At 37.9% G+C, this 12,447-nt stretch overlaps 2 protein-coding genes across 2 annotated transcripts in view; both read left to right on the plus strand.

Annotated features, from left to right (window-relative positions):
• Positions 1-12,447, plus strand: part of LOC111443962 (cytochrome c oxidase subunit 6b-2-like) — a 34,343-nt gene that overhangs the window by 16,470 nt on the left and 5,426 nt on the right. The window lies entirely within an intron of this gene.
• On the plus strand, positions 7,134-11,505 carry LOC111443959 (protein FLX-like 4). The gene is made up of 4 exons (XM_023081832.1): positions 7,134-7,289; positions 9,283-9,850; positions 10,844-10,983; positions 11,076-11,505. Exons 2-4 carry the CDS (start codon positions 9,315-9,317, stop codon positions 11,294-11,296), a joined length of 897 nt encoding a protein of 298 aa, XP_022937600.1. The 5' UTR covers positions 7,134-7,289; positions 9,283-9,314; the 3' UTR covers positions 11,297-11,505.

Raw genomic sequence — 12,447 nt, forward strand, 5'->3', positions numbered from 1 at the left:
AAAAAAAAAAAAAAAACAAAAAAAGCAAAAAATTTAACAGTCAATTAGTTAATTCAGTCAATTTTAGTGTTTTTAATTAAATTTAAATTTTAAATAAATAATTAATTCAAATAAATATATTTTTTTTAACCTGTCACACGTCCCAACACATAATTTTCATAATAACTTTAAAATTAAGAGTGATGGGTTCGGTTGTATTCCTATTTTTGAGTTGGTCGGGTTGATCGGACTAAAATAATAACAATTTTATGGTAAAATTAGTATTTTATAGTTTGATAGAAAGTTCGTAAATAAAATATATTATAAATACTATTTGCAGAGATTTTATAGAAAATATAAAAATATTTATGAAAATAAAATAATTAAATTATAATTTTTCGAATAATTTTATGATTTTAGATTTTTGAGTGTTTTTTTTTATTAATTGAAATGAGAAAATAAAAGGTAAAATATTTATATTTGGGAAAAATATTAATATGATATTTGTGAATTTCCATATTTATTTGTAGCCTTATAAATGTTTTGTAAAGTTGAATTATTTTTATAAATAATAAAATTTTAAATTTCTAAATAAAACAATAAACAACTCAGCAAATGGAGGTGGTGGTGTCCACAATCTGAAACAACATGATTGATCTGATATATAATATAATAATATAATAATATATTTATGTTTATTTATTTATATATATTTTGTATACAAATTCACCATTTATAGATAAAATGGCTGACAGCGACGGATCATGAGAACATACTCTTGTACTTTTTGTTCGGTTTTCTAGTTGACATTTTTTTGTTAGGTCAACAACGTTTGTATGAGAGGTTAGTGATATGTTATAATTTGTAAATGTGTGATATTTGAATTTTATCAGATTTTAATCGTTAATGTAACTGTTTTTGTAGATAAAATAGTTTTTTCAAATAATTAAAAAAGAACAATCCAACAAGTCGACTTGAAAATGGAGAGTTGGGTTATGAGCTCTTCCAATTACTTGGGTCACCAATCCAACCAACCTGAAATTTTGAGTTGGTCTAAAAGATTTTTTCAACCCAACCGAACCCAACTCCTAAATTTTAAGAAATGAATTATTTTAACTTCAAATTGAATGAAATTGATAGCATGATAGATATCCCGGTTTAGAATGCTATGCAAGGTCCGTGTTGATAATTTGTTCATGCGTGTGACGTTAATGGGGTTATATGAAGACGATTAGGGGTTTGTCTACTAGTCTCTGATCGTGAGCTTGACTTGACTGTCAGCGGTTCGCATAATCATTTTAGAACTGGCTATAATTTTTGTACTTGTACTCTTGTGGGACTATTAGGAGGGTTTGACAGTTAGCTTTCTCTTAGTGAACCTGTCAAGAATAGTCCGCAACTGTATATTGAGAGTTGGTTGGACTAGAGATGAACGGTGAGAGTGCATGAATCTAAGGATACGGTCATGGGTCTCCAACCACTTCCTAATAGTGATCTTGTTCAGATGAGAGCGAAGGACCACATAGGTAGATGAGAACTTGATAGTAGAAGGTCGTTACCTTCCTTGTGAGACGAGGATTATGGGTTGGAACTGACGCTAAAGTCATACAGGTTTAGAACGACAATGATGATGAAAGGGACCAGCAGAACGATTATATGAGATACCTGAAGAACATTAGATGAACTCTAAGGGCGGGAGGTCCAAACAAGACTAAGAAATGAAAATTTGATAGCTTCCACTAATTATCCTAAATTGAGCTTAGATGGAATGAATAAACCTACGATGTAGCCTAGGAAGAATCTATACTTGGGAACGAACTCCTATGTAAAAATAAGACACAAAATGAACAAACGAAATGAATATCACAAACTAAGAACCACCAACCTGGATTATAGGGCTATAGAGACCCCTATTTACTTTAACCACGATTTTTATTCGAACTTCTTTGATGGACAATACCATGGTTAAAGGAGTTTCGTTAGCTCATGGACTTCTTCAAGAAGTTTGACCACCGAAACCACTGTGAGTCGAGCATTTGGAAGCTAAATTGCATGGGAGTCGTGCACATAAGAAATGGCTGGGTCAAGCGGTATGAAGTTTGACGTTCATCTTTAGCTTGGGGAAACTCTGCCCATGCATGACATGTGAGGCTCGATAGGAACAACGAACCTTCGCATCAATATGATATTTATCCGTCTTACACTATTTTAGACGATTCCTCTTCTATGGAGCACATTGCTAGTCTAATAGAGCTCTACCACCAATTTTTACTATAACTACCACCTTCGAGGATTATAACTTCTTTGTTCGACATCTGAAGATTTTATTGACTTGGTTAAGTCAAGATAAGAGCATGACTCTAATACCACTGATAAGAACAACAAACTTCAGTCCATTTTGAGCCTGAGCTCTCGTGACTTAGTTTTTGGCTTTCCATAAAAGGCCTCGTACCAATGAAGTAGTATCCTTACTTGTATACCAAGGATCTTCCCCTTAATTAATTAATGTGGGACTCCAACCAGACGGGCTAGGCACACTAAAAGATGGTGCATGAGAAAATGAGTCGTGGACCGTTGAGGCTTAGACCTTTTGTAGGACCTACACAAAAGATGAGAAGGGACTGATGACTCAAATCTACTCCTCCATGGCCGCACAACACCCGATCGCTCTCATCCTCGTTAAAATACTTAGTAAGTAGTCTACTTATAGGCTCTTAATTGTGTCCATATCCTAGTTAGGTACCATGATTCTAAACTTGAGGATCATGAGGGTTCGTGTTTGTAATACTTGGAAGGTTCATGCTTGTAATTTTTGAAGTTTCACACTTGTGTACTTGAGAGTTCATGGTTGTAAATTTACTTGACCTACATGTGCCTATGTCGAGATCATATGTACCTATGTGGTCCCTTACCCCACTCAAGGTGGGTTTATGGGTCACGGGTATTGAATAGAAGGTTCATGTCTATTTCCATACACAATACGTAGCCTGATCACACGTACTCATGTGGCCCCTCATCTCTCTCAAGGTGGATTTACAGAGTACGAGTCCTAATAAGTGTTCCACGTCCATTTCCACACTCAATACATGACCTCAATCATAATCCTATGTACCCATGTGGCTCCTCACTCTAATATAAGAAGGAATCATGAATGTCACGTTACCAATTGGTGCTGAGCATCTCACCTCGAATCGAGATGAGGCCTAGAGTGTCATGACATACCAAAAAATTTTGAGAGGTGGGTTTGGCTTGAATTTAGGTATAGTAAGCTAGGCATGGATTAATTTTGTGGTGTGGTACTTAGCTTTAGTCATATTTTATGTAACGACTCTTAATTTTTTACTTAATTTAAGGTCGCTACTATATACATATCATGAACATTGAATGCATAAATACTTCATTTAAACTTCTTCTTAAAATATAACCTTCATCTTAAGACACCAATGGACTTACGTATTTGAAAACATCTTAAAAATAATATAATAAGACTAAATAAAAATAAATAAACATTTAAATTAAAGACATGCTATCCTAGCCTAAGTCTAAGAAAATAAATGCGTCTAACTCATGCATGTGTCATGGTCTCGAGTTGCGTTGCCGTCGTCAGCCATACAGGGATTGTTGAAGATTGTTGAGAGGGATTTCCACATTGGCTAATTAAGAGATTGATCATAGGTTTATAAGTAAGGAATACATCTCTAATGATACGAGGCCGGAAGCCCAAAGCAAAGCTATGAGAACTTATGCTCAAAGTGGACAATATCATACCATTGTGGAGAGTTGTAACTCCTAACATGGTATTAGAGTCATGCCCTTAACTTAGCCATATTAATAGAATACTCAAATGTCGAACAAAGAAGTTGTGAGCCTTGAAGGAGTAGTCAAAAGTGACTCAAGTGTTGAATAAATGGTGTACTTTGTTTGAGGACTCCAAAGAAAAGGAGTCGAGCCTCAATTAAGGGGAGGCTCTATAGTGTACTTTGTTCGAGGGGAGGATTGTTGAGGATTGTTGCGAGGGAGTCCCACATTGGCTAATTAAGAGGTTGATCATGGGTTTATAGTAAGGAATGCATCTATACTGAGTAAGTGACTACACTATTCCTACGATGAGGACTCTAGAGAAAAGGAGTCGAGCCTCGATTAAGGGGAGACTCTATAGTGTACTTTGTTTGAGGGGAAGATTGTTACACTATTCCTATGGCGACTATCCTAACGGGCAACTGGATATGTACTTAATTTTCCTTTACACGGTCCACACGTGCGAGTATGGATCCACCAGTCAGTTCGCACACCTCTGGGGCCCCTTTATGGTTGGGCAAGCACTCTTTGGTAGTTGTTGATACTGGAGTATACTCCAATGCATGAGGTCTCATAGGGGTGGCCTCCAGTCCGGACTAAGTTGGATGTGTAGTACTTTCCTACACACGACCCATGCATACGAGATCTCTAGGTGGTTCGCACCCCCTCGATCCATCATAATCGAGCTAGCTGTTCGTAGCGGCGTCTAGAGGTCTCGTAAAAGGGGAGGTAGCTTGATGTTTGTGTACACACAAAATGAATGAGATCTGTATAGTTTCTCATCTTTAAAACATCTTTATAACACACTCTAACATAAACTAGGGTTGTATTCTAGGAAAGTCATCATCATAATGCAATATGACATTCATACTTTTCATCTTAATATGGAAAATAATGGTCATATTAAGGAATAAATCATCTTAGGTCGTCATATTAGCATGCATTGTCATCATCATACAACGTCATCATGTAAGATATCATGCACATCATAAAATATCATAAAGCATCATCATATAACTCATACACGTCATCATACTTCATACATCATAAGTCATCATTGAGCACCGTACGTATTAAGTAGGACGTGCAGGTGCCATTAGACACGTGTCGTCATACATCAAACAATTGTCTAGCCTATCCTACTGTAAGATCACTTACTTGGTTGGCCTTAGCAGATGCATCATCATATAACTCATACATGTCATCATACTTCATACATCATAAGTCATCATCAAGCATCATACATATAAAGCAGGATGTGTAGGTACCATTAGGCACGTGTCGTCATACATTAAGCAATTGTCTAGCCTATCCTATAGTAAGGTCACTTACTTGGTTAGCCTTAGCCGACGTTTCTCTAAATTCGAGTACGCTACTCCTCCATTCCTCGAAATTGCTCCAAGTATAGCCGATTGTCGTTTCCTATTAGAATGTCCATATCATTCCATTAGTATTCCACATTTCTAATATAACTTAACTCGATTGTGTGAAATAGGACATCATACTGACTTTAATTACCTTAATTATGGTCAAAATTAGCTCCAGAATAGTAAAAAAATGTAGGGATCGATGTCAAAATTGTTAAATCGAGCTAAATAAGCCGTTTTTTAGGTAAATGATTGCACGAAGCCAACCAAGCAGAGTCGAGCTACTGGAGCCAAAGGAGCCGCACGTTTGCAGCAACAACATGTGTCACCGAGGGGAGCTTTCACTCATGCAGGGTATGAAGCGAGTCGAGGTGGAGGTTCGGGTTGCTGTCTCGAGCCGCGGGTTGCAGACATTCGGGATTAGTTAGTCTATATCATTGGTAATGAGTAGGATGTCTTACCTTTTGACATGGAGTTTTGTGATGAATAATTTATTTATAATCAAACTAGAAATTAAGTCTTTCTACCGGGTCAGTGAGAGTCGAGATATCCATTTAAAGCACGAAGCTGGGCCTCATAAGGATCTGCCCCAAATGGGGTGAAGAATCCTCATTTAAACTCAGAATATGGGAGGGAGTGAACAGATTTTTTTTTTTTTTTCGTTTAATAAACCATACTAGGGGTGGGGATTCTCCTTTTCACATATAAAACTAAATAAATATATATAATAATAATAAATTATTTGTATATTTTCTTTGTTTTCTATTCGAAACAAGGTCGCCACTGCATGTATGACATGTCTAATATGCACGAAAAAGTTCACTTAAAACATTTCGTAAACGATGTCATGAACTTAAACGTTTGTAAAATCCATTTCAAATAAAAGCAGCCATCTAGGAAACAGAAGACTCAAAATAACAAAAACTAAAAGGAATGTGATCTAACCTAAGGACTACAAATTTAAACATAAATGCAATAATCCTAGCTTCAGTCCCATGGTCTTCACTACAACGTTGTCATCTGTACAAGGGGTGTCTTATCTTTACCTGAAAGATAAGAGTAGCACGTGACTTGTTATTTTAAGAAATACTCAGTAAATAACTCTGCTATTGGGGTCGAAAAATTCATACCCAAGCAATCATAGTGAGATCTGTCCTTTCAAAAAAAATATATTTCATGGCCTTGAGCCTTGCTTTCCCGTCACGCAAAAATTGGATGTGTAGTACTTTTTCTACGCACAACCCACATATGCACACATGGACCCACCAGGCAGGCATATACCCACCCTTGGGTTTGCCTTTCAGCTAATGTATGCCAACGTTACCAGAGTCACTAAGGGAAAGGAGCCTACATAATATCATAACGTATATAGATATTGTAATGTATGCATTCGTACTCGTCATAACGAGGAAGTATCCTGAAAAATGATATGACACACACACCCTAAGTATTTCGAAGAATACTCATTAAGTGATCCCACTATAAGGGTCATGCTAAATGCAATCATATGCAATCATGCTCTAGGAACCTATGTCTATCTTATCGCATACTAGGAGTGACCTTCAATATGTCCTTATGGATACGTAGTACTTCCCTACACACGACCCACATGTGTGAGTGTGGATCCCTAGGCGGATTGCACACCCCCTGGATCCTCTCTCGTCAAGGTAGTTGTATGTAGCAATGTCTGGAGGTCAACAGAACTCCTGGTGTCATACTCTCCAAGATCACCATGTTCATCATACTGTGCGCGTCTCCACTCGTGATTCCTAAGGGAAGTATTAACCCCAATTGATCTTGGACTTGGTCAATCCTCAATTTCAATCATTAAAGTTTAAATTTTTTCAAATTGAGAGTATAGATTTCAAACAAATATTATTTAATGTTCTAATATTATAAATATAATGGAAAACTAATGAAAAATAAATTAGCATTATTGTCAAATTAGATACAAATATTTATGACCAAATTTAACTGAACAATGAACATGAACGAAACCAAATTGATGAATAAAAAAAGCCCTAACAGTAAGTGATATCTTCCCAATTTCCTCTGTTCATCTTCCTCCCGGTGGATATCATCTTTATGCTTTTCGTGGCTCTTCCATCGTCTCAATTTGCAATTTCAGGCCAAGAAAATTAACTGGTTCGTCTCAAATTTTCTTGTTCTTTTGAGTTTCTTTTTTGCGTATTTGATCATCCATGGTTCTTAAATTGCTGGCGATTACTGCGTTGTATCGGGATTTGTAGTTGTATGATATCGGGTTTCTTTATTCTCGCGTCCCATGTTGTTGGTCTCGCTTTTACAGCTTATCGACTTCTCCAGAGCCTCTGGTAGTGGTAGACTGGTAGCACAATCGATTGTTTTGGCGCTTGCTAGTTTCTTTGTTCATGTTATTTTGATTTCGATATCGAGTATACGTTTACATTATGGTAATTTGGGCAAGTGAAAAAAGTAAAGGGGGTTTTGGAGGATTGTTGGGAGGGAGTCCCACGTTGGCTAATTTAGGGAATGATCACAAGTTTATAAGTAAGGAATACATCTCTATTGGTACGAGACCTTTTGGGGAAGCCCAAAACAAACCCATGAGAGCTTATGCTCAAAGTGGACAATATCATACCATCATGGAGGGTCGTTATTCCTAACATAATAAATATTGTAGAGTTGGGCCGTTTTGTAATGTGATAGTCAAGGTGCGACTAAGCTTTGGATACTTCGGGTATCGAAAGAATTACTTACATTTATTTCGTTAAGAGGTTTATCTGGTCGCCTGAGCGTATTGGTATTAGTTTTTCTAGTTGACATGCATTTGGATATTATGTGGTTTCTCAGTTGAAGCAGTCATTATTTGGATATGAGTAAGCAGGCTTTATTGTTTTAGGTAAGATATTTCCATTTCAATGAAAAAAAGGTATTCAACCTGTTTTGGATGAAAGCAATACATATCTAATTCATTTTCAGTGGCATTCCTCTTTTGTTTTTTTTTATATTTGTCATTGTTAGAGCTCGAGCGACTTTTTGTGAACGGTGTAGGGGGAAGATGGGAGTTCTTTCTTCTCAATTGGTTAAGTGGGAGTTATTCTCTAAAATTTGTGAGGAGGGTGGTATCTGTATATTGAGAGTTTTGCTTCTTAAAGTTTGGGTCTCTTAACCCAATGGTTGAGATATTTCTCCTCCGAGAATGACGCTCCGTGGCATACTAATATAGCTCGTAGTTATGACTGTTGGCTGGAAAATACTCTTTGATATGTTTTTTTAAGTGGATGGTTGGGTTGGTAGTAGTTCTTTTTCATCATTTTAACCTCACCTTAGCGAGTGGTTGGATTGGTCGTAGTTCTCTTCAGTCGTTTTAACCTCAGCTTTACTCTCGCTAATGCAATAAACGATCTTCTCCCATTATTTCCTTACTCTACTCTTCCTCTGAGTAGTCTGTCTTTTAATTTCATCTCAAAAGAGCCCTTCGTTGAAAGGGAGTTATATGAGTTGACTTTCTTAGTTTCGTACCCCATGGAATTTACACGTTGCCCTTCATCGAGAAATTTTCATCATTCCTTTTCTCTATAAATAGTCTTTTGAGAATTTAGATCATATTTTGTCTGAGTTGTTCCTTTTTAGGAGGATTGTTGGATCGAGTTACTTGAGGTGGCCGCGAACTAGAGTGAATCTTTTGGAAGAAGTTATTTTAACTCTCTTTCAGAACAAGGGAAGGTTTCTCTAGAAACCATGATTCTTGGCGGTCCTTTGGAATGTCAAGTAAAGGTAAAGGAGTTTCTAAGGGCGTTGAAGGGTATTACAACGTTATTTGAACAAGATCTCGAGCAGGTTGTACAACTGTGTCCTTGAATTCTAAAGGTGTTTAGGGGTATTGAGAAATTGTTTGAGGTTTGAATCTGTAATGTCTCTTTTTTTGGCCATACATATTCTTTTTAATATTTTTTCGGCTCCATCGTGCGTTTGGAATTTGGACTATTCCTTTGTCTGGTTGGACTAGGATTTGTTTATTTGTCTTTAGACTTGAATTTTAAACAAGTTTCTTGTCGTAGCAATCATATTTGATTGCATTCTGTTTTTTTGTATGTTTTGTTAGTTCAAGCATCTAGCTGTATATAAAAGTGTGTATATTCTTTTGAATCTGCAGCGTTTGACAACTGCGTCGGACGAAAATCATAAATGTCCACAAGAGGAACACTTCAACCGCTATACAATGGACGTCCTGTTAAGGCTACAGGGTTGATGCGGCATGGTCAGTTTCCTGGATCGGATTCTGCTGTGGGTCACAAGTCTCTTGAACTATTAGAGGATAAATTAGATGTTCAGACATCCGACATAGAAAAACTTGCAAGGGAAAATCGTAAGTTGGCAGCCGCTCATGTCACGTTGAGGCAAGAGCTTGTGGCTGCTGAGAAGGAAATACAAAATGCACGAGCACATATCCGAAGTATTCAGACCGAAAGCGATATTCAGATGAGAGTACTGTTGGATAAGATTGCGAAAATGGAAGCAAATATTGAAGCTGGAGAGGGGCTGAAGAAGGACTTGCAACAGGCACACAAGGAGGCTCAAGCCTTGGTCAAAGACAAACAAGAATTGGCCTTCCAAATTCAACAAGAAACTCAGGAGTTGCATAAAACAGGGTCTGATGTTAATAATCTTCCCAATTTACATGCTGAGCTTGAGGATTTGAGGAAAGAACACCAAAGGTTAAGGTGAGTTTTCGTTCGACTTTTGCTGCTTTTCTTGTACAATGTTTCTGAATTTCAGCATTTATTATAGAACTACATAGCTGAAACTTAGAATTATGAGGTGAAATAGATTATTGTAACGGCCCAGATCCACTGCTAGCAGATATTGTCCTCTTTGGGCTTTTCCTTTCGGGCTTCCCCTCAAGGTTTAAAACGCGTCTGCTAGGAGAAGGTTTCCACACTCTTATAAATGGTGGTTTGTTCTCCTCTCCAACCAATGTGCGACATCACAATCCACCCCCCTTTGGGGCCCAGTGTCCTCGCTGGTACACCGCCTCATGTCTACCCCCCTTCGGGGAACAGCGAGAAGGCTAGCACATCGTCCGGTGTCTGGCTCTGATACCATTTGTAACGACCCAGATGCACCGCTAGCAGATATTTGTTTTCTTTGGGCTTTCCCTTTCAGGCTTCCCCTCGAGGCTTTAAAACGCGTCTGCTAGGGGAAGGTTTTTCACACCCTTATAAATGGTGGTTTGTTCTCCTCCCCAACCAATGTGGGACATCACAGAAATACTTGGGTCGTCTTGTAGTTCATCGAGCGAGGGTCAAGTATTAAGGCTTATGGCAATGCTCTCCTTCTCTCCATATTGCCTAACCTTCATTCATGCTAGCTAGATAACCCTCTTATCATTATAGTCTTTAAAAATGGACCCCATTGCTATGGTAATCAATTCAAAATTTCTTTGCTACAAACTTAGAAAATCCTACCCTAAATATGCCTTGCTGTATAAAACGATACTTGGTAATGCTGCGTAAGAGTCGAGATTATCTGCTGTGTTCCTTCGGACATACTAGGTTATTATTGTCACTTGTCGATTGACAGCATAACGGTGCAATGTAATCCGTGGCAACATTACTTCTCTCTTTCTTGAAAGGCATTATAAATATCCGAGTCCTGATATGAATGTTAACTTCACATCGTTGATTCCTTTTTATGCTTATCGATTCGGTATGCAGAGTCACGTTCGAGCACGAAAAAGGTATGAACGTAGAACAAGTAGAGCAAATGAAAGCAACAGAAATGAATCTGATTGCCTTGGCAAGGGAAGTAGAGAGGTTGCGAGCCGAGGTTTTGAATGTGGAGAAAAGGGCTTATGGTACATTTCTTTTCACATATGCATACACATCATTGTCTTTCCTTCTTTGGATATCTTATGTCACTTGCAATGAAACTATCCTGCTTCTGTAGCACCAAGTGCATACGGTGGTGCGTACGTGAATTTGGACCCTTCGTACCCACCTCGTACCGGTGCCAATGGCTATGTCGATATGTACGGAAGGCCGTACGTTGCAATGGCTTCTGTGGCTTCAGGAGACAGTCAAATCCCTCACCCCGTTGACAATGGCCCGGTCACCACTGGAACGGTTGCGGGCATGGCTGCCCCTATCGACAGCATTGCTCGGAGATAAGTGTGTGAGAAGCCATGATTTCTACTTCTTTGTTATGATTAACTGCAATATTTTGTTTGTTGAAAGTATAGTTGAGATGTTTAGTTCAAAGTTTGTCCCTGTAACATGTTCAGTATTATGCATGGCAAGCCTTGATGTAATTTTTGTCAAGGTACGGTTCTTACTCGTTCGGTTTCTATTTAACAAGTAAAATTACGGTTTATATTAAAGAGTTCAACTTCTGCACTATGTCTCGCACGGGAGGAGGACGTTGAAGCAAGTGTTGCGGACAATGATTTTGTGTAAGATTGAATTATGTACCGAAGTAACGAGATCATTTAAGATGGAATGATTGGATACCTTTTAACTTTTTTAAAAAAAAGTTCAAAAATATATTTACTGTTTAAAAAAATACCTATAAAATTTTAAAAATAACATTAACATCTTTTACCTTTATAAAAAAAATTCAAAATTTTTTTAATCATCAATATATGAATAAAAATGGTCTATTGACACCTCATATATTTTGAAATCTGGTATTAACGATAGTCATGTTCAAGAGTAAGGAGTCAAGAAAAGGAGCCTGGAGCCTCGGAAAAGGAGTAAGGAGTCAACCCTCCTCGGAAAAGGAGTCAACCCAATAAAGGACTCCAAAAGAAAAGGGGTCAACCCTCATTGGAAAAGAAAAGGAGTCAACCCAACAAAAGACTAAAAAAAAAAAAAGGAGTCAACCCTCCTCGGAAAAGAAAAGGAGTCAACCCAACAAAGGACTCCAAAAGAAAAGGAGTCAACCCTCTTCGGAAAAGGAGTCAACCCAACAAAGGACTCCAAAAGAAAAGGAGTCAACCCAATAAAGGACTCCAAAAGAAAAGGGGTCAACCCTTATTGGAAAAGAAAAGGAGTCAACCCAACAAAGGACTAAAAAAAAAAGGAGTCAACCCTCCTCGGAAAAGAAAAGGAGTCAACCCAACAAAGGACTCCAAAAGAAAAGGAGTCAACCCTCTTCGGAAAAGGAGTCAACCCAACAAAGGACTCCAAAAGAAAAGGAGTCAACCCTCTTCGGAAAAGGAGTCAACCCAACAAAGGACTCCAAAAGAAAAGGAGTCAACCCTCTTCGGAAAAGGAGTCAACCCAACAAAGGACTCCAAAAGAAAAGGAGTCAACCCTCCTCG

The sequence above is a fragment of the Cucurbita moschata genome, unplaced genomic scaffold, assembly GCF_002738365.1.
Source record: "Cucurbita moschata cultivar Rifu unplaced genomic scaffold, Cmos_1.0 Cmo_Scf00006, whole genome shotgun sequence".
NCBI classification, from domain to species: Eukaryota; Viridiplantae; Streptophyta; class Magnoliopsida; order Cucurbitales; family Cucurbitaceae; genus Cucurbita; species Cucurbita moschata.